General features: G+C 45.5%; 1 protein-coding gene across 2 annotated transcripts in view; it reads right to left on the bottom strand.

Annotated features, from left to right (window-relative positions):
* The window catches only part of STK32B (serine/threonine kinase 32B), a 264439-nt gene extending 239030 nt beyond the window's left edge, over window positions 1–25409 (bottom strand). The window contains exon 1 of one of the 2 annotated variants that reach the window (XM_081048922.1): window positions 24971–25409. In XM_081048922.1, the coding sequence (XP_080905048.1) occupies window positions 24971–25022 (52 nt within the window). In that variant the 5' untranslated portion in view covers window positions 25023–25409. Of the gene's footprint in view, window positions 1–10369; window positions 10439–24970 lie in introns of those variants that run through there. The other variant, XM_081048921.1, reaches the window with a different exon arrangement.
* Between the last annotated feature and the right edge of the window lie 2405 nt (window positions 25410–27814).

Genomic DNA, 27814 nt, shown 5'->3' with positions numbered 1-27814 from the left:
AGATTCAGCTGTTTTTCTTGAATCAGTGCTCCTTGAATTTCTACAAAACTTTGGTTAATTTCCAGAGTTCCAAAAAAATTGATTCTGATGGTTTCCACCAGTTTTTTACAGAATTCCAGAGTTCCTTACTCTGCCAGTTTCACTAATGTCCACTGGTGTTTGTTTTGAACATGGCTGAGGGAGCTCTTGAATTTTGTAGTGTACTTGCTTAGAATTTCCCAGAGCTGTTTCCAATGTGTGTTTTCCAGAACAGCAGTTCCATGGGAAGACAGCTGGTCCTATATTCTGTGGTGCAGTAAGTTTGAGGCATGCTGCTTAAATCAAGTTAAACACGTTCCCTTACTGCAGGATTTCTCAGTCTATAATATGCCACGGTACCCTAAAGATGCTACTCATCTTCGAAGGAAGGTATAGTACGAAAATAATAACAGCTGGTAACTGAGGGCCAGGAATGGTGCTAGATACTTCTATTTATTATCTTATTTGATTCATACCATCATATAATATTATTCCCATTGTACAGGCAAGGAAACTGAGGCATAGGAAGTTTAAGTAAATTATCCCAACCTGTAATTGCCAGAGTCAGAAATTAATCAAAGCCATGTCCAGCCCGTGCCCTAAGCCAGTACACTTTGCTACGGGATTTCCTTAACTTAATTTGACCACCGACACATTTGTTCACAGAGAATTTTGGAAAACTAACACGTCTCAGAATACATTCTGGAAAATGCTGAGCTAAAGCACACTTAATAACTGAGAAACTGATTTGTGCTTTTCTCAACACTTTTGCTGTCATAAATCATGCCACAGACTCTTGCTACATTAAATATTGATTGAAGAAGAGGACATGAAGTCCTTCACCCTATAAACTATCAATATATAAGAGCTTTGAATTCTAGTATCTCCTCTGCAGAAGGCATTACAGGCAACCTTAGCAACATCTAAAAAACCAGAAGAGTCTACCCAGAGGCAGGATTTAACTATATTATTTTAATTTATGAAACTGTAGAACTAAGTGAACTGAATCCATCTTAAAGATTTATATTCTCATATTTTTTTGCACAATTATTTTTTCCAACAAAGAAATTTGTTCTCAGTATAAAAGAATTTTTGAAAACAACATACGTAAAGGAATAGAAATTAAACACCTTCATTCCTTCCACTCAGAAATAATTTCTGTCAGCATAGCTCTTTCTGGCATTTTGAGTACCTTATTTTCTTTTCATCCTTGGACTCTTGCCATAAATACAATTTTTATTATTATAATTACTTTTTTCATACCATTAAAAACTCTTCATAAACATTTTTGGCATGGCATCAAAATATTCCATTAACAGGAAGTATCCTAATGTACTTCCACTCATGTTGACTTCTTAGGTTGCTACCCATCTTTCACGGTTTTAAATAAAGCTGTGAGAAGCATCTCAAGATGACACACAAAATGCTAGCGTCCATCTTTTTTACACAGAGGTTTAAAAGCACACAGTGACACAGTGACACACACGCACAGTGACACACACACACAGTGACACACACACAGGCGCGCGCGCCAGCTGACAAGGCCACGTGCAGCAGTAACTTCTCCAGCCACAGGAAGTGAAAAAAGGATCGATGTGACATCGTCACAGATTCGAGGAAATATTTAGAGAATTCGTAAATTCACCAAAGAAAATTATATCTAAAATATGAAACATCCAGTAAAACCACAAGGATTTAAAAACAGAAGTTGGAAGGGCAGCTATTACTGGAAAACACAGTCTTGCAGAGAGAAATAGAAACAAATCAGGTGACAGAAGAAGAGCAGTCTATAGCCAACGAAGCAGATAGATGCTGTCCCTTCCTGCTGCTATTTACATACATGAGAAATAAACACTGTTCTGTTGATTACTCCTGTGCACAGTGAAAACTGGGGATCATTCCTGCTGTTTCGTTGTTTAAACTCGCAGTGCCGCCCATGTCCATTTACTGAGCATGTGCCATTTGCCTGTTTCTGTGCAAGTGGTCCTACATGCACCATCTCACTTAACCCTTATCATGAAGCAGATATAATTATATGCACCTGACAAAAGCAGAAAACGAGGCACAAAAGTTGAGTAATTCATCCAAGGTCTTTCAGCCACAAAAGGCTGAGGGAGAACTGAAAACACACCTCATCCTGAGCCTGTTTCTTTCCACCGTACCAAGCGGCCTCTCTGACAAACTCCACAAACAGAAAGGAAGACATCTCGAAAAGTATTTAAACAAACAAAATACAGATTCCTAAATATATCCTGAAAGGGGACTATTCATTGAAGCTGAATTTTAGCCATCTCCAGGACTCCCCAAGGGGGAAGTCGGAAAGTTGACAAAATGTAAGAGCCTTAAAACTATTCGTAAACTGTGTCTGCTCTGGAAACTCCAGTCCAAGAAAATGACCTGAAAGGCAGAGAAAGTGATATGCACTAATGTTCATCACAGCATTATTTATAACAGCAAATAAAATGGAAATAATACCAAGAGCCCGCAGCAGAAACTAAGGAAAATAGACTAAGTTCATTCAATGTAATATTTTGAAATCACCAAAAATTGTACGTTAAAATTGTTCTCATTACATGGAAAATACACATCAATCATAATGGAAAGTGGAAAAGCTGATTGCAAAATTGTACTGCACAATGAATACATTTTAAAAATACTTATGCAGAGAGAAAAGTCTTCCCAGGAGATAAAGTAAAATTTAACATTGGTTTCCTCTCAAAGTTAGGGTCACAGCCATCTTTTTTTTTTTTTTTTCCAGTATGAGTTTTGGACTGTTTCCAATTTTTAAAATCATGAACATGTATTATTATTTATGATAGAAAAAATGTAATGGGCACCCCAAGCAAACAAATGCAAAAGGATCTGGGTAGACGACAACCTGGAAGGAAAGGTACATGGATTTATTGATTCAAATACTCAGAGCTGCCACTTCATTCCCGGCGGGCACAAAATACTGGGTTATAACAGTGAATCAGACAGAAAAAATCCTTTCCTTACTGTAGAATGATGTTAGTGGCGGTGCAAATAGTTGAAATAAATGAGAAAACCATATAGTGGCTAGATAGTGAGGAGGGCTCGGTGAATGCTGGGGAGGGTGAAACATTTAAAGAGAAAGGCCTCCTTGAGAAAATGACATTTTAGAAAAGACCTACAGGAGGCAAGAAAGCCAGTCACTAGGCATCTGGGGAAGACCACTTCAGGCAATCAGAACAGCAAGTACAAAGGTCCTGAGGTCGTGCTGGAATGTTCAACAAATAGCAAGAAAGCAGTGAAAGCAGTGGGAGCAGACAGTAGGAACAAAGGTCCTGAGGTAGGCGTGGCCTTGGGATAGTCAAGGACCAGCAGGAGAGTGATGGGGAAGAAGAGGGTGGTGTCTGAGAGGTGCTAGGGGATCTGGTCACAAAGGGCCTTACAGAACACGAACCTCTGGCTTTTTCCCTGACTGCACTGGTGACCCACAAAGAGCTCTGTGCACTGGAGTAACGTGGTCTGAGTTACATTTAACAGGATGTCCCGGCTGCTGTGCTGAGACCTGGCTGTAGGACCAACAACCAGAGGCTGCTGTAAGGAATCAGAGAAGAGATGACTGGGCTGGGCCAGGAGGGAGCCTTGGGAACAGCTCAGGAACTGCTGCAGACTAGGTGAGGGATAAAGGGTGGGAGAGAAACGGAAATGTCAACAGTGACGCCAAAATTCTGACCTGAGCGTCTGGAAGAACAAAGTATTCATGAACTGCAGGCAGGAGCTGCTTGGGGGGACGTTCAAGAGTTCAATTTCAGACACACAGCTAATAATCATGTGTAGCTCCTAAGCAATAACAACCCCAATTAAAACAAAGATTAATTTTTTTTTCCTTTTTAATGAGCAAAGATGTAAAATAGTATAACATTCTTTGCCGGCTAAGATGTGGTAAGTCAAGCACCAGCTTAAATCGTCTGAAAAAACAATTTGGAGATAAAAATCAAAACTCTTAGCAATGTTCATAAATTTCACCTTGTTAATTTCCCTTCAAGTAATTATTCTAGGAAAAGCACAAAAAATGTAGACAAAGATTTATGTACCCAGTTCACACATTCTTCTTTCTGAAAATTAAAAACTGGAAAAAGCCCAAACATCCAACAATGCAGATATAGTTAAATCTATTACTGTGCAACCACCCACACAATGGAATACTGTGCAGCCACTAAAAACTTTTGTGAAGAGTTTAAAACATAGTTTTGAAAGAAAAGAGCAATACAAAATGCAATACCCTGTGGCTCCAATGTAAAAAAGAGACCACTAAAACATGCGTGGCGAGGAATTGCTAAGGCATAGCAGTCTCTGGGTAATGAGAATATTTTTTGCTTCTAATTGAAGCCTTTTCAATCTTTCCAATTTTATGAAGAAAAATTTCATTTTTAATAGAAACAGTCACTCTAATATCACAGGCTGCTGTGACGTTACATGAGCTACACTAAAACCTGTGATAAGACCAATTCCCCTACAGTGCTCCCTTCGTCGTGCTGGACCCTCATCTCAAGGGCAGAGGAGTTTGATCTTCTGGGCGAAGTGAGCAGTGGGGGCATTTGGAGGGGAGGCTGAGGCCAGGCAGCGACAAGCTGGCACCTAGACTTGGGAAGCTGGGAAGTGGAAGGCGGCTCCCCACGACCCAATATTTCCCCCTGAATCTGACAACAGGAGGTGATGCAGATGATATTTAAGCCAGAGTGGACAAAAGCCACCAGGAGGTGCCATACGGAACCTGCCTGTAGGTTGGATAGATTCAGACGTAGGGGCTCAGCCCGCAGAATCCCCAACCCCAGAATTTCCCACTGGCCAGCGAGTGGGCTCACCCCACACACATCATTAACTTCACAATGGCCTTGTATTTTACCCAGCTGAATTTTTAGCCTCCACTTTTATCAAATCATGGCAGGTTTGTTGTTGTTGTTGTTTTGAAGGCAGTGGCAGACACAATAGTTTGTCTACTCTAAAGCCATTCTATCTTCTTCCTGGGAGAAAGTTCCAGTTTTCGTTGGCCAGGCCTGGGGACTGACTCCTTGCTGGTCCAGCATAAATACGGCCATCTAGTACACTATGGTCAGTGATGGGTTGAAGGAGTGCACATGTGACCTAGTTATGACCAATGAGCTATGAGGGGGAGTCTGCAAGTAGTGTCCTGAAGTACCACCCTCCCTGTTAAGAAAGGCAAGTGATGGAAAAGCCCCTTTTCCTCCTTTGCTCCCTTCTTCCTTTGGACACTGTCGCGTGGGGCTATGGTGAAGCTGTGGCAGCCATCCTGAGGCCTTGAGAGGAGCCTAAGGAAAAAAGCGAATAGTCGGAGAACAGTGCAGCAGGAGGACAGAAAGAGCCAGGGTCTTCAGTGATGTCAGTTTCACCCTGCGCCAATCCTGGGCCATGACCTTCTGGACTTCTTTTTAATTACACAGAAATGTCTGGACAGTCCAAGTTACTATGTGTTGAGTTTTCTGTTACCTGAAGCCAAAAGCATCCTGCTGGACACTAAGATTCTCTCCTTGACCAAACTCTACTGGTCTCCCCTGAACTTCTCAACTAGGCTTGACTTCTGAGCTTCCATGTTCACCTCTGCATTGTCCAGTCTTAGCAAGAATCCCCTATGATGGTTTCCTAGAATGCCCCATCCTCGCTATCTGATTACCCTCAATATCTAATGGGGTTCCTCCTCCTCCTCCATTTCCCAGGTGGTGTCTGATCACCCTGGCCTGCCTTCAGCAGCAGGAATCCTGTTAGTTGGGTTTAGTGAGAACCCCCCCTTACCCTTGATGTTTCCTCCTAGTAATTTTCTTTTCACTGGCTCCCACCCTGCGTCTTGGCTATAAATTCCAAGTTGACCATGCTATATTCAGAGTTGAGTCCAATCTCTCCCTCCCACTGCAAGACTCCATTTCAATTGTCCCTACACCTATCATGATGCCCCCTCCCCGTTTGAGTAAAGTCTTCTTAACCATGCTTTAACAAGTGTCAAATAATCTTTTTCTTTAATAATACAAGCTCCTGACATAGAGTCTGTTCTAAAGTAGGCTTGAAACTGTTACAATGATATGGGTTCTCCAGGGCCTTCAGATACCCTGATGTTAGAAAGGGAACCCAATTTCCTGCCTTCCTACCAACCTCCTTGCAAGTTGCATGGAAGTTTTGGTTTGTTGGACAAACCTGCCAGATGTCTTAGTCCAGGAAATTGGGTAAAAGGTATTTTGAGCATTTAGCCTTGGGTGGAAAAGACAGAAGAGATGGTCGTAGAGAGAGGGCTGGGAGGCGCACTCATGGGAAGGCCGAACAACAGGGCAACCAGAGAGGTTCTTACATCACATGCCTGCTCTGATCACTGGGGAGAAGCCACCTGAGAGTGCACTGGGGAGAGTGCACTTAAGCAGATCTGGGTTCAGTGGCTGTGGCGTCATGACGAGTGGTGTCTCCCTCACAGCTGGCCGGGGACACGGGTACACACCAACGACCTCTTAGGGGCTAGGATGAGACTGGGGGACAAGGAAGGACTAAAAAGAGGGTTGAGCTATAACGGACAGGGTAGCGAGACATAAACGGTATATTTGCTGGGATTCTGCTTGTTCTCGCTGCCGTGTCTCGTTGTCGCGACACTCTCTCATCACTGGTAAACTGACATGGGGCAAATCCTACTAAATGTGACAAACATGGGAGGCTCGTTTATGCTTTCAACAAATATTACCTGGGCCTACTGTGCAATGCGCCATGCAGTGTTCTAGGTGCTGGGTGCACAGAGAGAAGCATGGCACACAAGTTCCCTGCTCACCAGGAGGTGACTGTCCAGGGAGGCAGCATCCTCCAGCCTGACACAGCGGCCATCCTGAGGGTGTCGTGACAGCCAGTGGAACCTGCACAAGCAAGCACCCCTTTCTCTCTTCTCCTTGCCCTTCATCCTCCTGTGACCTAGCCCTCCCATAACAATTGAAAGAAACAAAAACCACTGCCCAGTAACATTTTACAATGACGGAATAAAGATTTCCTTTCTGACCCAGACTTAGTTACAAAAAAGCTCTAAGTACCCAATGATATCAATACCTCCTCCCATAATTGTGGCCACTATAACCAAGGCCAAGAGTCACACATGCAGAGTCTGTCATCAGTACCCTCCTGCAACCTGTAATTACCAGGCACACGGTTCACCAGCTTAAAATTCAACATCTTTTTAGCACATTTTCCCACAGCATTAGCTGATGAGATGCAAAATGCAGGTTATATCAGCCTTGTGAATATGCAGTATTTACTAGTCAATGAAAAAAAAAGTAGAGAATATGCTTGCCAGAAATACAGAGTAACCAATTGTGACTCAGAAGACAATAAAAATGTAGTACAAGCTGAAGTCAGGGAGTGTGATACCTCCAGCATTGTTCTGTTTTCTTAGGATTACTTTAGCTACTCAGGGTCTTTTGTCGTTCCATACAAATCTGATGATTTTTTGTTCTATTTCTTTAAACGAAAAGATGAAATAGTACTATTTGCGACAACACGGATGGATCTTGAGATTATAATGCTAAGCAAAATAATGCAGACAGAATAAGTAGAGAACCGTATGATTTCACTGATATGTGGTATATAAAACTGAAAACAACAAAGGAACAAGGCAAACAAATGAGAAACAAAAACTCAGACACAGACAATAGTTTAGTGGCCACTAGAGGGTAAGGGGGGTGGGGGGTGGGAGATGAGGGTGAAGGGGATCAAATATATGGTGATGGAAAGAAAAGTAACTCTGGGTGGTGAACACACAATGGGATTTATAGATGATGTAATACAGAACTGTATACCTGAAATCTATGTAACTTTACTAACAATTGTCACCCCAATAAACTTTAATTTAAAAAATAAAATTGAAGAAGACAAAGAAATGGAAAGACATTCCGTGCTCATGGATTGGAAGAATCAACATAGTGAAAATGGCCATATTACCCAAAGCAATATACAGATTTAATGCAATCCCCATCAAAATTCCAATGGCATTTTTTAAAGAACAGAACAAAAAATCATCAGATTTGTTTGGAACCACAAAAGACCCCGAATAGCCAAAGCAATCTTAAGAAAAAAGAACAATGCTGGAGGTATCACACTCCCTGACTTTAGCTTGTACTACAGGGCTACAGTAATCAAAACAGCATGGTATTGGCAGAAAAACAGACACATAGACCAATGGAAGAGAATTGAGAACCCAGAAATAAAACCACATAAATATGGACAGATAATTTTTGACAAAGAAGCTAAAAACATACAATAGAGGAAAGACAGCCTCTTCAATAAATGGTACTGGGAGAATTGGATAGCCACGTGCAAAAGAATGAAATTGGACTGCTATCTGTCACCATGTACCAAAATTAATTCAACAAGGATGAAAGACCTAAGCATAAAACCTGAAACAATAAATTGCATAAAAGAAAACATAGGTACTAAACTTATGGACCTCGGGTTCAATGAACATTTTATGAATTTGACTCCAAAAGCAAGGGAAGTAAAAGCTAAAATAAATGAATGGGACTATACCAAACTTAAAAGCTTCTGCACAGCAAAAGAAACGATCAACAAAATAAAGAGGCAACCAACTGAATGGAAGAAGATTTTTGCAAACAATGCCTCTGATAAGGGGCTAATATCCAAAATATACAAGGAACGTATACAACTCAACAACAAAAAAACAAACAACCCAATTGAAAAATGGGCAGAAGACCTGAAAAGACATTTCTTCAAAGAGGACATATAAATGGCAAACAGACATATGAAAAATGCTCAACATACTAATAAGAGAAATGCAAATAAAAACCACAATGAGATATTACATCACCCCAGTTAGAATGGCTATCATCAACAAGACAAATAGTAACAAGTGTTGGAGAGGCTGTGGAGAAAAAGGAACCCTCATACACTGTTGGTGGGAATGCAGACTGGTGCAGCCGCTATGGAAGGCAGTGTGGAGGTTCCTCAAAAAATTACAAATAGAATTACCATATGACCCAGCAATCCCTCTCCTGGGTATCTACCCAAAAAGTCTGAAAACATTTATCCCTAAAGACACGTGTGCTCCAATGTTCATTGCAGCTTTGTTTATGGTGGCCAAGACATGGAAACAACCAAAATGTCCTTCGATAGATGAATGGATAAAGAAGTCGTGGTATATATACACCATGGAATACTATTCGGCATTAAGGAAAGATGATATAGGAGCATTTGTGACAACATGGATGGATCTTGAGAGTATAATGCTAAGCAAAATAAGTCAGACAGAAAAAGTAGAGAACCATATGATTTCACTGATATGTGGTATATAAAACAAAAACAACAAAAGAACAAGACAAACAAATGAAGGAACAAAAACTCGTAGACAATAGTTTAGGGGTTACCAGAGGGTAAGGGGGTAGGGGGGCTATAGAAGAGGGTAAATGGGGTCTAATATATGGTGATGGAACGAGAACTGACACTGGGTGGTGAATACACAATGTGAGCTATAGATAATGTATCATGGAATTGTACACCTGAAATCTATGTAACTTTACTAACAATTGTCACCCCAATAAACTTTAATTAAAAAAAAAAAAGAAATTAGCAGAATTGTCAAAGAATTTGTAGGGGGAAAAAATGAAGTTAATGGAAAAACACATGAGGAATTTCAGGAGAGATACAGAAAACCTGAAAAAGCAAATGAAGATCTTAGAACTGAAAAGTATAATATCTTAAACTTTAAAATTCATTCACTAGAAAGAGCAGTCTGGACAAGGCAGAAGAAACTTTGTGAATTTGAAGACATATCAATAGAAAAATATCCAAACTGAAGCAAAGTGAGAAAAGATATTTAACACACACACAGAAAAAAATTAATAGAGTCCCAAATAATCTGTGGAATGCTGTCAGGTGGTCTGACATGAATGTTATTGGAGTGCTAAAAGGGAGGGGGAGGGGAGGAGAAGGGAGAGATGGCAAAAATATTGGTCAAGGATCACTCCAAAGTTTTGGCCTGAGCAACTGGAAGAATGGAATTTCCGTTTTGCTAAAGTAGGAAGATGGGAGGGAGCCAATTTGAGGAATGAGTCAGAAAAGCAAAAGTTCAATTAAGAGGCACTAAGAGTAAGGTTCCAACTAAATATCATGTAAAAATTTGGGGTTGGGAACTAAGAATTGAGTCTGTGGGGTACAGATTGAGCCTCGCAAAAAGATAAGGAAGTTGTCAGCCTGTAATATACGGGTGGTATTTTAAATAGCTATTACTTCCAACCCATCCCAAGACAGGAATCACATTTGAGGACCTCTGCCCTATAGGCCTCAGCCAGAAATCGGCATCAAAATTTAACACAACGCTCCCATTACTTACAAACAGATAAATGCATCCTTCTGGATGGGCAGTGAGTGCATCTCCCACAGGGGCAAATCAGACGCATGAGCATTACAAACCAAACTGCCAGCCTGCATCCCACGGCCTAATCTTGTGTCTGATTTGCTGGTTAAGAAAGAAAACTGATCACAGATTATAGGCTTCTTTCTCTCCCTACCCATCACACCTCAAAAATTAAAGCGATTGGCAAATAGAAGCTCTGAAACAGTTATAACCTCAGTTTAAGACCAGACCATGATACCTCAGAAAGATCAGAAACATTTGTTATTTCCTGGAAGAAATAAAAGGCCAATGCAAAGCCCTTTCAAATGCAAATCCAAAACAAGCATAATTCTGGTTAATGCAAAAGAGGTGTGTGCTACTGAGCTCCCTTTGATTCTCCTGGAAGATTGATGGAGTAATTATACTCTGGAGAGGAGGGTTAAGGAACTATATAATATATTGAAACTTACTAAAAATGACACACAGCAACTTTCCAATTTTCTTTAAAAAGTTGTGCTTAAAAATAATTACATTTTAAATGGAATTGATCAATGTCTTATACCACTGAAGTGAACTGCAGAAAATTCTGCTGTGCCCTGATTTTGTTGAACTTGCACCTATATCACCTATAAGTGGCATTTTTTTAAATTGAAGTTTATTGAGGTGACAGTTGTTAGTAAAGGTACATAGGTTTCAGGTGTACAACTCTGTAATCCATCGTCTATGTACCACATTGTGTTCACCACCCAGTGAACCATATTTTTTTCCATCACCACATTTTTGACCCCATTTACCCTCATCTACCCACCCCCCTTACCCGCTGGCAACCACTAAACTGTAAAGTGGCATTTCCTATATGACCAAGGGGCTAGAAGATCTGTACAGCAGCTGTAGGGGAATCTGTGTCCACACGTACGTCAGTACATAGTGATAAAAATAACTGTCTACATATACGCAAAAGTATCCCATCATGAACACTTATGACACTCCCCCTCCTTTCTTGGGGACTAGTCTAATGTCTTCCTAGCCATGAACTTCTCCCCCTGCCCATCCATTCTTCAGTCTGCAGCTGGCATGAGCACTCGAAAATGAGAAACTCATCCCATCGCTCCCCAGATTAAAAGCACCAGGATCTCCTGCTCTTTGCTAACAGAGCAGCGTCAAGGGTTTGGGGGCCTGTGTGCTCAGAGGGGGCCCTGCGCTCGGTGTAACACCCTGGGGTTGCCCTTTTCTCTCTCTGAAATGTTGCTTCGTAAAGGATTGCAATGGAGCATGCGCAGGACCAGAGGCTACGCGCTCAGAGTGCATGTCCCTCATTCATGCACCACGTCTGTGACACTCCCTGAGCACAGAATTGGATGGAGGCACAATGTGTGGGGGGTTAGCAAGAAGTGCGCTTTGTCTACCCCTCAGTGACAGCCCTAGGAGACGAGGCATCTGTTCCAACCAGAGACGACCTTGCTTCAAACGCGACAGCGAAGACCAAGAAACCCTATCAGAGCCTTTCTCACCGGTGTTCCTTCCCGTGTTATCTCATCACTGATGCTGAACCGTGACCCAGAAGGAAAGGAAAAGATAGGACAGCCCACAGTTCTCTTCCTTTCAGTCTTTCCTTACTCATCACTAAGCTGGAGGTAGAAAACGTTGGTAGAATGTGCACATCTCAATAAGCAAAAACTAAAACAGTTGCGTTAATTTTGTGCAGCGTTTCCATGGTTCTGGTAAACATGAAATACATGGGTACAGATGCATTTTGAAATATGAACTGTGTAATTTTGGTGACTCCATCCATGAGTTAAATGCTCTTGTATTTGCATTTAAAGCAACATAGAGACGAATGGTAAAATGCTTGCTAATAATTTAAATTTTTAAATTTCATTTACTATTCAGTAGCAAATAAAAAGCACCATCACAAACCAAGAGACAAAAAGAGACCTTACAAGAAAGGAAAACGCTTGATATGTTAGTACCTTTAATGGTGTTTTTCTGGTTTTTGAACAAGGGACCCTATAGTTCTTATTTTGCACTGGGGCTCGCAAATTTTATAGCCAGTCCTGTGGATTAAGAATAAAAATCAAATTCCTTAGTGTTATGGACATGGGCATATTTGTGTCCCCCCCCAAATTCATATGACATCATTCACAGATGACGTCATGAGGGTGGGGCTCCCACGATGGGATTAGTGTCCTTCTAAGAAGAGAAAGAGACTAAAGCTTGCTAACTTGCCATATGGAGATACAATAGAAGAAAGCGCTCAGCAGCACCTTGATTTTGGACGTCCTGCCTCCAGAACTGTAAGAAGTAAGTGTTGTTGTTTCAGCTCCTCAGTCCATAGTATCTGCCCGAGCTGACTGAGACACATAGCCTGACATCATAGGCTCGTCAATGCCTGGCTCAGCCCCATCTGTACAGCTTCCTCCCCCCCTCCGCCCTTCCCTCACCAGACCTACTCCCCATTAACTCTGGGGTACTGAACAATTTGCCCCATCCCGCGACTCTGCCCCTGACTATGCTCCTCTCCCTTCCCTGAAGGGCCTCCCCTGCCCCATCTTCCTGGCTCTTTTCCTACCTTCCTACATCCCCTTCCCTTCGAGGGCCACCTGTCCCTCTGTCATGACTGGTCTCAGAATTGCCTCTTCTGGAAGCTCTTCCCAGACCTGGTTCGGGGCCTCCTCTGGGAGTGGCACTACAGTGACTACACAGTGGCAGAACTAGGTGTGTTTGTTTCCTCGGGTCACCATAACAAAGCACAAACTGGGGGCTTAAAACAGCAGAGTGCATTCTCCCCCAGTCCTGGAGGCCAGAAGTCCACCACAGAGGTGTCAGCCAGCAGGACTGGTTCCTTCTGAGGCTGCAGAGAAAATCCGCCCGGGCCTCCCTCCTGCCTGCTGGTGGACTGCCCGCAATGTTGGGGGTTCCCTGGCTTGTGGCTGCATTACCCAATCTCTGCCTTCATGTCCGCAGGGCCTTCTCCCTGGGTGCGCGTCTGCCTTTGTGTCCAAATCTCCCCTTTTTTTGTTGTTGCTTTTATTTTTTGTTTTATTGGGGAAGGGTAACAGGACTTTATTGAGGAACAGTGTGTACTTCCAGGACTTTTTCCAAGTCAAGTTGTTGTCCTTTCAATCTTAGTTGTGGAGGGTGCCATTCAGCTTCAAGTTGTTGTCCTTTCAGTCTTAGTTGTGGAGGGCGCAGCTCAGCTCCAGGTCCAGTTGCCATTGCTAGTTGCAGGGGACACAGCCCACCATCCCTTGCGGGAGTCGAACCGGCAACCTTGCAGTTGAGAGCCCACTGGCCCATGTGGGAATCGAACTGGCAGCCTTCGGAGTTAGGAGCGTGGAGCTCCAACCGCCTGAGCCACCGGGCCCGCCTCCAAATCTCCCCTTTTTATAAGGACACCAATTCCCTTGAATTAGGGCTCACCCTAAAGACCCATTTTAACTGAATCACCTCTGTATCTCTCAGTGACGTCACATTCTGAGGTAGTGTGGGTTAGGCTTCGACACATCTTATCTTGGGGGACATGGTTCAACCCACACCACTCGGCACCCAAAAGCCTTTCTCATCTCAAGCACCAAAGATGATTGACATTTTCTAAAAGGCAGGGGCCAGATAGCTAATCCTCCCTAGAAACCCCTCCAGCCCCCAGGCCCTCTGCAGGGGCTGCCAAGAATGAGCAAAAGCAAGATCTGAGTGCCAGTTGGATCCACATCAGTGGCGTCAACCGCCGACGTGAGGATGACTGTTCCCTAGTCACTGGTCACACGCGACTTGGCAGAGTCAGGCTGCTAAAACCGGCCTTGCCCTTCTTGACAGATGTAATAGGACGCAGGCAAGGAAGCTTTGAGGGCAGAGTCTGTCGGAATGGCTGTTTCCTAGGAGAAGGGAAATGAGAAAGGACCTCCTGACAACAGGAACGGAAAGTCAGCCAGGAGGAAGTCAGAACACCCTCCTTCTTCGGGCTGAATGGCAACAGCCCTCACCTGGCTTCTCATTACATACCTTTTTATGCTGCCAGGTGTTGAACCAGGCACCCTCCTAAGGGCTGCCCACTGTGCAGCACTCCACATAGGTCACCCCACAGCGATGGTATCAGACTGTGTCCCCATTCTCCAGAGGAAGAAACTGAGGCTCAGGGAGGTTAAGTCATTGGCCCAAGATCACACAGACAATATGTAGAAAAATCAGAACTTGAGCCTGTGAAACTCCAAATCTGTGCTTTTAACCCCAAAGTCTGTGCTTTTAACCTCCACGTAGTGACCTTCTTCAGTGACAAAATTTAATAAACCTTACACAGTCCTTATTATGTGCCAGACTATGAAGTAAGCATTTTACAGACAGCAACTCATTTACTCCCCCCAACAATTTATAAGTACCACTTAATCCCATTTTATAGATGAAGAAACTGAGAGTCAGGGAGGTGAAGAAATTGACTCAAGGTCACTCAGCTAATAAGTGGCAGGGCTAGCGTGGGACTCCAGGCATGCTGACTCCACGGTCTGGGCGCTTAACCATTATGCTATATAAGGGTATCCGTGTTGGAGATTCCATGAGGGACGTGGGCAGGGGCCCTGGTATATCCCAGAGACACATAAGCCCAGAGGCCCATCTCTGACCTGGAAGCTGGGCTCGAAGCTGAAGTGTGGTTTGTGAGGAGGAGAAGTGATGAAAAGAGCATCAGCTGTCGCTCCAAAGTTGGAAGGAAATTGTGGTGTCACATCCCTTCAGGGACCTGACATTAAACTTTGAGCGAATGTGCAAACCTGTCCACTGCCCCAACCTTGCAGCCTCACGACTGGCATCCAGTCCTACCGACGGTTCATTCATTATAAATCCATTCAAAAACATCCATGGAGCAAGTCACATACTACACAAGGTCGACCGTATTTTCCTAGGCTGAATATCACTATTTTGCATTCTACTCACTTTATCTTTCTTCCTATCTCCAGAAGTTTTCATCTGTTTTCAACTAAAGCTAGAAATAGAAGGTTCCTCTGTAAAAGGTCCTATTAAAGTAAAATCTTTCAAGATAGAGAAGTCTCTAACAACTAACAGTGCAGGTACTGCACGGCTATGGCAAAAACTAAGTCTGCAGGTGCGAACGACTAAGTTTTGGAAACGACTGCCCTTCAGCCACACAGAAAGGAGGGAGCCGACGCACCACAATTTTATCACCTCAGACAACTTGGTGAACCTCAGAACTTCAGTATCTCCAGGTAGAAAATGGAGCCGTTACCTCTTCGACCGTGTTGTTCTCAAGAGCAAATAAAACTGTGTGTGGAAGGCATTTGGCCCAGACGAGGTGTGTCTTACATGTAATCTGATTTTCTCTTTCTCCAAACAACCTCTTTCATGTCTAGAGGGAACCTGTTACCTTTCAAAGGTTACACAGGGAGTTTTCTTTGTCTTTTCTGACAAATGCTCAAGGAGAACAGCTACAGAGCCAGGCACTTTGTAATGCAGTGGGACCCATGTTCGAACGACAAAAGTCACAGGCCCTGTCCTCGTGGAGTCTCTGGTCTCATGGGGACACAGGCATTCATGAATCTCCACACGAAGAAATGTAGAACTGGAACCATGATAAACGCAATGAAGGTGCTTGTGGTAATTCGAGGGGTCTTGACCCAGTCTGGGAATCAGATAAGGCACCCTGAAGATGAGTGGAACAAAACTAAGCCCAGTGGGAACGACACACGGCAAGGCCTGGGGCAGGACTGAGCATGCAATTTACAGGACACTGAAATAATGCCGCATGGTTGAAGAGTATGAATAGTAACACTGGTTGTAAGAACAGAAACAGCTAATGCTATGGGAGACTGACCATGTGCCGGGTTTGGGCTAAGAACGTTAAGTGCACTGAGTGGTTTCACAAGTGGCGGGAAGGGAACCACGAGAGGAGATGAGATGGGCGAAGTGGGCAGGTTCTAGATCATACAGCGCCTTGGAGGCCATATTTCAGCTCCTAATCATTACCCAAAGCAATGGAAGCCACTGAAGAATGCTAAGCTTGGGACCAGCTTGATCATACCAGTGATTTAAAGCTATGTATTATATAATTCTGGTTCTTGGATGGAGGATATGCTGAAAGGGCAAGAGAGAGAACGGGAGACAGTTGGAAGGCAGCACGAGGGTCCCAACGAGGGGTGACGTGCGAATGGAAATGGTGGCGGGGTGGCTGGAAAGACAGGGGCAGGTTTCAGAGGTATTTGGGGGTAAAACCAACACAGCCAGGTGCCTAAGTGGATTTGTGGGGCTGAAGGAGATGGAAGTGTCAAGGAAAACCAGAGACACTGTGGCTTCTGAACTGGAGAGACAACGGTACTATATACACGAAGCTGGGAAACGCAGGAAGAACCTGAGCTTGACTGACATCACTTTGAACTTGAGGCATTAACTTTTTCGAGACACCCAAGTGGAATTAACTATAGCTAGGAACACAGATTTGGAGCCCAGACGAGAAGTATGAATTAAGGAAGTAAATTATTGAGTCATTGTCCTCAAGAATACGTACCAGTTATTAATGTGTCATGTCTCAGCTCCAAAGCCAGTGCTCTGTGACACTGAGCAGGACCCTGCAGACATTTCTCTTGTTTCCCGCTGGCCTAACTCACGTTGGACTTCCCTTCCTCCTTCCAGAGCACTGTTTTCCACCTGGCAGCCAGCAGGCAGGTGTACAGGGGGCCTGGTGGCCCTCGCCTCAGTGGCCCTCATGGACAAGCTGCAGCTGTACCCTCTAGTACGTTTCTCTGTCACCCAGGAGGCTGCCTGATCCTTTGAAACCAAGGCCCTTTCCCAAGAGACTGGAAACAGCCTCTGTGGAGAGGGGACCTCTTCCAAGTTTCTCAGTTCTTTCCTTGTTCACTCACCCTTGGTCCTTGACAGAGCAGCTGTTTTGCTGGAGTTGCTTTTTCTGCCCCTCCTAGAGTCCTCTCTGACTCCTTTTCATAGTTAACCGTTTTACTAGGTGACAATTCTTTGTACTATATTTTCCTTTTTTGAAAACTGGTGTGGCTTCAGTCTCCTGGCTGCACCCAGACTGACAGAGGGCCACTGACCATGACGAGATCACAGTACAGAGAGCTAAGGGAGGGGTCCCAGTGCTCAGTCTTAAGGAACTCCAAGATGTACAGCAAGGGAGAGGAAGCCAACTTTGCAAAGGGAAGAAAAAGGAACAGCGAGAGAAGTAGGGGGAAACCCAAGAGATGGAAGGTTAGGGAAACTAAGGGGAAACATGGCTTCAAGAAATAACAAGCATACATCAATGACAAAGCTTTCAACCCTTTAACATAAAAATAGGGGAATGTCTCTACGACCTCAGAGAAGATTTTCCCATATACAAAAAAAAAATAAACAAACAAACCACAAGGAAAGTTAGATAAGACTACATTAAAATGAAATGTAAGATGTCAACTGACCTCATAAAGGATTTGAAAAGTGCAATCACAAAACAGGAGAAAACATCTGCCCGTAACGGACAAAGAAGAATTATCTAGAATATGTAAAGAATTTCTACAAAGCAATTAAAACAGACTGACGACTTCCAGTAGAATAATTAACAAAGCTATGAACAGGCACTTCACCAAAGCAGGAACTAAATTCATGAGAAAAACTCAACCTCATCATTAGTGAGGAAATGCAATTGAAAACAACAATGCAAAATAAAAAACAACTTTAGGCTCATCGAATCGGCACATACGAAACAGTCAACACTACTAAATATTGGCAGGGACATAAAGGTATGCTGCCCTGTATGATGGCCACTAACCTCATGTGCCTTTAGGGCACTGCAAATGCAGCTAGTCCAAGTTAACACATGCTGTAAGTGTAAAAGGCACACCCAATTTCAAAAGCTTAGTGTGAATAAAAGAAGAGATCTTAACAATTTGATACTATTTATGCATTGAGACCATATTATTTTACGTATACTGGGTTAAATGTATTACTAAGGTCATCTATTTCTTTTTACCTATGTGATGTCGCTACTAGAAAGTTTAAAATCGCACCCGTGGCCGGGATTTGGGGATTTAATCGTATTCCTCCAGAACAGTACTGACGGCGAGCAATGGGAACGTCTGCACATAGCTTGTCAGAGTGTGAACTGACCCAACCACTTCAGAAAACAATGTGCCATTTTGTGTCCCAGAAAGGTGCATATGTACCTTGCCTGCAACCCAGCAGCTCTCCCGTAGGGGTATATCCTAGACAGACTTGTGCATATCATACAACACTCTTAGCAGCCCTGTTCATAAGAGTCAAAACCTAGAAAGAGTACTCATGTCTCCTGGCAGAAGGATAGTGAATTATGGTGCAGTCACATAATGCAAACTTATACAGTAGTGAAAATGAATAGAATACAGCTAGACATAGTAGTGTAGATAAATCTTAGAAATTCGATCTTGAGCAAAGACAGGAAACTACAGAATACATAAAACATGGTAGCACTTTTGTAAATGTCAACAGCTGTGCGGTGTTTGTACCTACCTGTCTAGCATCACACTGCCCTTCTTCCGTTGACACTCAAGTATTTCTTGGGAAAATCCTTCATAGACACTCTTGGTCCAAATGACTCCAGGGGAGGCAACTATAGCCCCTGATTCAAGGCTGGGCATGTGGTCCAGCCTGGCCAGCTAGAGCCCCTCACTCTTCTTGGTCACAGCAACTGGTTCATAAATGGTCCAAGAGTAGAGCAGAACCGACCAGAAGTGACCCTGGGCTTTTTTCCCCCGTAACAACTAGTAAAAGCGACTCCCTTCCCAGTACTCGGAGCTGTGAGGCGGTGAGCCTGGAGGAAGTAGGATCGCCATGAGGACAGCGCCTGCACGAAGCCACACAGAGGACAGCAGCGAAGCCAAGGAGGCCAATTCCTGATGACATTATTTGGAAACCTGGTTCCAGCCATGGCTGATGGACTCCACACCTTTATTCATTCGTTCATTCATTCATCCATCAAAAACTTATTGGGTAGCTACTGTGTTCCAGGTGGTCTTTTCGGCCTTGCCGTTACCGCAGTGCGTCAGTCACACCACATTCTTACCTTTACGGAACCTGTAACTCCTTAGCAGGAGAGAAACACACACAGTCCCTGCTTTGTGGGAGCTTGACCGATGGAGGAAGACAGTAAATCACAAAGAGCAAGGAGGGAGATGGATGAGGTCAGAGAGGGCCTGCTGGGCCTCTATAGGAAATTCGGCTTTTACTCTCTTTACATGCTGCTGAGACCAAAACCAAAGAGACCAGTTAAGGACGCTATTGTCATAATCTAAGTACGAAATGTGATGGCTGTGTGGAGGTGGTCAGAAGTGTCCAGAGCCAATTAATTCCTGTCAAAGAACTTGTTGGTGTTCTGTCATTTGCAACTGCAGGAGGCTGGTCTGACCTGCCATATTGCATCTAGTCTCAGACGCCATTCACATTAAATGCACCATTATTTCCTGTACTAAGGAATTAATTAATCGATGAGGGGATTCTTTCTTGTCACTTGAAAGAGCTTTTTTAGACCATGATATGTCCTGTTAGTGTGACCAGTTATGATCGCACACAAATGAATCTACATCCCAAACACTACCTGGGCCAGCAGTGATCATAAACCACAGCCCAATTTCAGAGATGCTGACACATGGAAAAATGTGTGCCCTAGAATCAATGAAAGACAAGAGTGTGTACACATGTCTGACTTTGTTGAGATGATTGATACACGTTTTATACTTATAAAACCCACAGCATTTTCTATGAGCATTGATAGATATAGATGAATCCTGCCGTTCACTTCTACTAAACCAATCTCCTGCTGATTTATGGCCATTTTCTTAATCCCCAGGTACAAGACAAATCGAAGCATTTTCAAGTGAAGTGTGACTCATAAAATCTAAGGTTTATATCCTAGACTCTTACGTTAGACATGCACATGCCTCAAACAGACATGGACGCCGAGCCCATAAACCCACATCCCTTACGTGGCATCTCTCTAGCCTCCACCTCTGTACACACTCGATATACAAGGGCAAAGTTTATTCCAAACAATCCTGAGCTTTCTCCAAATACTTTTGGTTTCCACCTCAGGCGCCAGCCACAATTGGAAAGCAAGATGTAACACGAGTGAGCTTGCCTAAAGTTCTAAACGTGTTGAGACAAAGTTGAGAAAGAATCCTGCAGCATAGAAAGTTCAGCCACTTTGTGAAGCACACATGACACAGACGCCCCAGGTGCAAAAGATTGTCTCCAGGTGAAGCATGACTGCAACTTCAGGAAGTGATTAGGTTTCGAAGTATTTCCAGAGGAAAACTTCTGTTGTATGTTTAGACCAAGAAAATGCTTTCATGTTCTAAGCCACTAGTAAAGTCACCTGGCCAGATAATAATACAGAAATAACACTTGCTTTTCAATACCTCTTTAACTGATGACACTCTAAAGTGAGAATGCCCAGAGCTGGTGATGAGGCTATTAAATCTATACCCACAAAGGCAGATGCTGGCCATAAACTGATAAAACACTGATTAAAAACCCTTTGGAAACATCCTTTAACAACCTGTTTCCGGAGTCCTCGTAAGTATTCAATCCCTTCAATCCAATAATCTCACCCTTTGCACCCCACTTTAAGGAATTCATTGAAAAGAAGCGAAATGCTTTATGTATAAAATTGTGAAGCAACTTACATATAAAGATGGAAAACTGAAAACAACCTACATTTCTAACAGTAGAAAAATATTTAAGTAAATTGTGATAGTTTCATTTGATGGAGTATTATATCCCATTAAAATATTAATTTTGAAGAAATTGTAGCAACATAAACTACTTAAAATATGATGCTAAGAGAAAAAGCAGAAGTTGTTTTATTTGTGGTAGATGTACACATTAAAATGTCTAGACATGGATAAGGACAGTAGGGGGAACAAAAACAATTTAAAAGCAATTCTGACATGAATCTGGAATGGTAGATGACTTTGTTTTCATTCCCAGGTCTTTTATTATGGTATGACTGCTCAACAAATGTTTTGGGAAGCTGGTATCTGAGATGGCCATTGTAAATGATGAAGTGCGGTCAGAATATATTGGTACGATCTTCCTCTCTGTGTTTATATGGAGCCAGATCTCTGTGCTAGCCTCATTCCGTGTGCTCATACATATCTGTGAGAGATGAACTGTCCTGTAGGCCTCCAATGGCAGCCCAGAGAACATGGTTAGGTCCCAGATTCTGGAGTTAAACAGATCCAGGTACCGAGTCCCAGCTCATCCACACACAGTCCGTGGGACCCTGGAAGATTTTCCTAAGGTCCTCAGTACCTTTCTAGGAAAATGCAGATTCTGAGACCTCCCCAGCTGAGCTGTAAAAATGATTTCCAATTAGGTATGAAAAGCAACCCATGCAATGCATCAGTAAGTTACACTTGTTAATATTATCTAGATGCAGGTTAAACTTTTGCCGTCAGAATGCGGATGGCCAAGGTCTGATTGTGCAATGGCAAATTTTCGGCTGTGGGTTAGCATTAAATTACTCACAAACAAGACTTGTTCTGGTCGGGTAGGTGTCTGCACCTTCAACAACCTGACGACTGGTTTGCGAAGGCATGTTCGTCCATTGGACCATGTCACTCCCCTGCTTAAAATCCTCCAGTGACTCCAGAATTCCTATTCGATCAAGTCCAAACACATGGCCATGGGGCCCTTTAAAGCCGGCCAGGTACTCAGGATTCATCTCCTATGCCATCCATCCTCACACCCCACACTGCAGGAGTACTAAGCCCCCTACAATCTCCACAATGAACAATGATTACTCTTAACCACCTGCCTTTGCACTTTCTGTTCCCTCCTCCTGAAACACCCTTCCCCCCCACCAACTCCTCCTTACCACCTCTGGTAACTCTTGGTAACTCCTGGTAACTCTTAGCATCTCTGCAAGACTCAAGTCTAGGAGGAAGTCTCCAGGGTTAGGGACCCTCCCCTAGGACAGCACAGTCCCCTGAGCTCACTGCATTGTCCTGGCTCTGTATTTGCTCCAGCAGCTTCCTGAGAGTTAGGACTTTGACTTTACCTTCTCCATCTTCCTGGAGCCCAGCACTGGAGTGGGTGCAGAAAAGATGATCAGTAAATGCCTATTAAATATATAAACTGACTGGTGGCAAATAACAGTGTTGTACTTGGACAAGGAAATAACTGAGAAATATGCTGGCAAAATCAAGCAAGTTAATGTTTCACTGGGCTGGAAGCTGGCGCAAGGAGGCGAGTCCTAACCTTGTATTTCAACAAGCCCCAAAACAGGCAGTTGACCTTGGGCCTGATCCCCTTTTGGAATGAGGAACAACAGCAGGAAATTCAAAAGGTTGGCAATGCCAGATGTAATTATTTCGCCAATAAATATTTTAAAGCACATTTTCTGGGATAAAGGATAGAAATGGTTGTAAATATAAGGGAGGTGCATTACCTCTACAAATAAAGAGAAAGAAGCTAAGAATATAGGAATTAAAATTTAAAATTTAGGAATTACCTAAAGCATGACCTTTGGCTCAGGTTGGAACCATGAACCCCTAAAACTAGGGGTGAGGTGTCAGTTAGCGCTTGTGAGTCCATGGCTTTCAGCAGGCGATCCTGTGATGGCCTGAACTGTGTCCCCCCCAAACTTCATGTTGAAGCTCCAACCCCCAAAGTGACTGTAGGTGGAGATAGGGCTTTAAGCGAGGTCCTAAAGGTGAGCCTGAATCTGATAAGACTGGTGTCCTTATAAAAAGAGGAAGAAAAGACACCAGAGATCTCTCTGCGTCTCCTCAAGCTTCCGAGGAAAGGCCATGTGAGGACACAGTGAGAAGGTGGCCGTCTGCAAGCCAGGAAGAGAGGCCTCACCAGAAACCAACTTTGACGGCACCTTGTTCTTGGGCTTCCAGCCTCCCGAACAGTGAGAAAATAAATTTCTGTTGTTCAACCCACCAGCAACAACAAATTCCATTGTGTACGTGTCTGTGCTATCTTCTGCCAGAGCAGACGAATACAGATCCCTTCCCCAAACTTGATAGCAAAACTTTGACTCATTGAGGATAGAAAATTTGGGGCCTAAGCCATCCTCTCCATCTGTCAATGAATGAGTGTATCTTCTCAGGGGGTCTGAGCAGCTCTGAATGTCATCTTGCAGGACAGAAGTGCTCCAAATGGGACAGGCTTGCCCCTATCCAGCTATCCCCTAGCAGAGCAGACCTTCAAATACTGATATCGGTGTCATGATCAGACTTCGTGAGAAGTTCAGGGTCAACATGAAGCTAGCTGAGGAAGAGATCAGTTACATGGTGTCCAGACTCCTCCGGGGACACACACAGCTTCCACCACCTCCCTGCCTACCTCTCTGTCCATTCCTGGCTCCCCACCTGCCTGTGCTCCAGACCAAAGAATCACAACGAGCTTGGGCCTCCTTGGGTCCTCCAGCCTGCGGCACCGGACCCGTGCACAGCCCTTATCACCAAGGGTGGCACTGATTATCAGAGCCACTAGACTAGGAAGTGCTTTAAGAAAGAACCAAATGGGCCTGGCTCACTTAACTTACGTTGACTATATTCAAGCACCCTTTTGAAAGAAGCTGTCCAGGCCAGTGTCTGACTACCACCCACCGCCCTGGTAGTTCTGGAAACCATGATCTAGGCACACAAGCCCATGCCTAGTGGTGATGAGAAGCAGAGACTGTCCAGCCTCAAAGCCAGCTCTGCCCTTTGCAAGCTGTGACTAGGACACGTCCCTTTCTTCAGCTATAAAATGGAGCGAGGAAAGTACCTAGCTCCCAGGGTTGCTGTGAGCACAGATAGCACGGGGCCTGGAACCTAGTGAGCTCAGTAGGCTTAGCTCTTGTTTGGGGCATAGTGGAGACCTCTGCAGTAGGAAACCCAGCTGCGAGAGGCACAGTTAACAGATAACCAACACGTGAAGACCTCTATACTGATTACATTCGGAAGGCACTTTTCACAATGTTATCAGTGGTGAAGCTTCAAAACAACCCCACGGAATAGTAGGTGGTATAATTCTCATCTCCTAGATGAGGTAACAAAGGTTTCAGAAAGGTTAAGGAAGTTGCCCACGGAGACACAGCGCTGGGAATGGGGTTCTGCTAGTCCAAATACCAAGCTCCAGCGACCTGAGCCGCGCAGACCCCAGGCCTGGAGTTTACATGAGGTTGGAAAGCCGGCAGCCGTCCTCCACCAGCGGGACGTTTAGTTTAACCCAGAAAAGTTTCCCTCCGCTGTCCTGGGCGGATACGGCGGGCAGCGTGGGGGCTGCCATGCACGAGAGCACCGGCATCGTGGACACAGGCGCGCGCAGGCCGCCTCCTGCAGCCTCGGGCTCTGAACCGGACCGGCTTCCCCGAGCCAGAGCCAGAGCTAACAGCCGGACGCGCCTCCGAAGGCCACTCCTCCCTCCGGCTCCCCGAGGAAAGGCTTCGGGTTCCACGCTCCGAGCCCGCCGCCAGCCCGACGCGTGGCCCAGGCCACCCACTCAGGGGCCCCGACACGTAGGAGTGGCCGGGGTGGAAGCCCGGCGCCAGGGGTGCGGGCACACGGGAGCTGGAAGCAGGGAGCCAGGCCGATGCCCGAGCGCGGCGCACGGTGGCGGCGCCCCTCGCCCTCTTACCTTCCTCGTTCTCATCAAACACGGCGGGCTTGTGGGAGTGGTTCCCGCCCATATTCCGCCGCGGCTCCTGCCGCTGCTGCCGCTGCTACATGCCCGGCCGTGGGGATGCGGGGTGCGCGGTGCGGGGTGCCGAGTGAGCGGGAAGGGGTGCGGGAAGCGGGGCGCAGGGCGTAGGATGCGGAGCGTCCAGCCCAGGCTGCGGCCGTGCGCCGAGCTGTGGGGACTAAGCGCCGCGCAGGGGCGGGAACCAAGCCCGCCGCGCCCCCTCCTCCCGGGCGTCCCCCAGGCTGCGCTGACTCCTGCGCCGCACTCCCTCCTCCTGGGCGCCCCCCGGGTTGCTCTCGCTCGTCCGCCGCGCCTGCCCGGGAACCCGGGGCCACCCTCTCCGCGTCGGGGCCACGGAGCGCGCTTCTCACCAGCTGCAGCGGGCGGGAGACCAGAGGCGGCGCGGGCGGAGGAGGAGGGGAAGGAGGGAACGGGCGGGGGCAGCACACAGGGGGCGCGGCGGGCGAGCTCAGCCCCGAGGGCGGCCTGGAGGAGGGGGCGTGGCTGGCACTGCAGGCGAGCTCAGTCCCGGAGGGCGGCCTGGAGGAGGGGGCGCGGGCCAGCGCCTCCCCGCTGCACCCACCGGAGTTGAGTGCTGGGTCAGCCCCAAGGAGTCGGGATCCCGGCGTTGGACGCTCCCTCCAGGCAGTAAGCGATTTGTGAGCACTTACTCTGTGCCTTCTCCTGCCCCCCACTAAACGCCTTATAAACATCCCCAGGTCATCGCTCAGCGACGCAACGGTTAGAAAAATCATTGTTGCCCATTTCGGAGTCAGGCAGACTGAGATTCAGGGATAAAGGAGCTCTTTGGTCAGTAGTTAGTACACCTGGCTGCCAAGGGACAACTCCTTCTCTCCCCCTCCCCCCGCCCGCCCCGACGCCCCATTGAGCCTTATTTGCCCATTCGGGCTCAGACCGGTTCTCCAACAGACGCTTTTCCTCTTAATATTGTTCTAAGTGTTTAATAAATTAAATAAGGTCTAGACCTTTTACGGCCCAACTTGATCCCTTCATTGTACAAAGGGAAACTTAGGCCCAACGGGGAGTGGTTTGCCCAAAACCATTCTCCCCGGGAGCGGCTGGGCGTGGACCTCGGGATTCCCCCTTGTCCGCAGGCCTCAGAGTCTGATTAAGGGGCAGTCCTCATGTGGGTCGGTAGGCTCCTGGCGGCGGGAGTTGGGGAGCCCAGGTGGGGGAAGGGAGACGCACCAGTGACGGGGGTGCTAAAGACTGGGGTGCAATGCGTGCGCCCGAGGCTCGTGGGACTGAGTGGAGCGAGCGTCAATACTCAAGAGAGCGCTCCCTCAGGGACGCGCAGGTTTCCGCGCCTGGCAGTCGCCCGCCCCGCCCTCCTGGCTGGGGGATCTTTGGCCACATCCTGCCATCTGCTGGGCGCCTTATGCCACTGTCTGCGCTCGGGTAGAAAGTCGCGGTTTTGTTTGTCTCCCCATCCTGTCTCCCCATCCGCACCCCATCTCTCTCTATCTTTTTCTGCCTCTCTCTTGCGGGGTCTGGGGGAAGATGTCTCTCTGTCTAAAACAGCAAAAATCTCCAGAGACGTGGGAAAGCTGAAAAGATGGAGCCAGCCAGCCCCATCAGCGCGACACAGCTAAAGTTTCAGGATTGGCCTCAATTGCTAGGCTTGGGGTCAGACAGCCTCATTTACACACCTGGTTCTACCACTTACTGTCTGTCCTATCCAGCCTTGGAGTTCTCATCTGTGAAATGGGGAGGATGGTACTAGTAACTCCCCAGGGTGAGAATTGTATCAGATAATATTTATAAAACAAGGTAACAATAGTACCTGGCATGTAACAAATGATCAATAAATATTTCTTGCCTTTCATTATGACAACAAGCATTGATTGGTGGCCAGCCTACACCAGGCAAGGTACTGAACCAAGATAAAGGAGACACAGCCCCTACATCAAGAGGTAGGGGGAGGAATGGTGACAGGTATGGGCTCTCAGCCCTGTTCTGCCCAGGTTTCATTCCACTTTACCACTCTCTAGCAAGCTAACGTGGTAAATTACTTAGTCTTTTCTAGCCTCAGTTTGTTTATCTGTAAAATGGGGATAATAATACTTCCCCCCTCCTAGGGTTGTTATGAGGAATAAGTGAATTGATGTTGGTGTTTGGGACGTAAGAAGCACAATAGGTGTTAGTTGCTATATTCAGTAATGAACTATTGTGTACATTGTGCTACTTGCTCACAATTCTACCTTTTCTTCCTGTACTTCCCATGGCTCACTGGAGAGAGGGACAGTTCCCACCACCCCCACACTGCCAATGTGGAGCTGACCACAGGACTTATTTTAGCCAGTGGTGTATGGAAGGAAGTGACATTGCCAGTTTTGAGTGAGTGACATCTTAAGAGATGTCATGTGTTTCAGCTTACTTGTGCTTTTGCAATCCACCATGAGAAGACCTGGCCCTAGGTAGCCTCTCTTCCCAGAATGAGAGATCCAAAGAGCAGTCCTGAAACCCACATGTATCTGAAACAGAGTTGTAGGCTCATGAGTTAAAAAAAATATGTGTTCATATAAGACACTGAGATGTGAGAGGGTGTGTTTGTTTCCCAGTGTTATCACAGAAAGAGCTAACTAATACATATATTAAATAAACAGTCAGGCATGCAAAGGCTGTCACTGTGATCTGTGCCGTGGTAGAAGGAATCCCAGGAGGCTCTGGGAACACAGGAGGCACTTGTCCCAGCCCTGAGAGGCAGGGAAGGCACAGGGTCCCTACAGAAGGGTCACAAGCATGTGTTCCCTCCCCTTCTTCCATTGTTGAACAAGC

This window comes from Rhinolophus hipposideros (assembly GCF_964194185.1).
Source record: "Rhinolophus hipposideros genome assembly, chromosome: 1".
NCBI classification, from domain to species: Eukaryota; Metazoa; Chordata; class Mammalia; order Chiroptera; family Rhinolophidae; genus Rhinolophus; species Rhinolophus hipposideros.
Note: the sequence above shows the minus strand (reverse complement) of the source record. Positions and strands in the feature narration are given on the sequence as shown.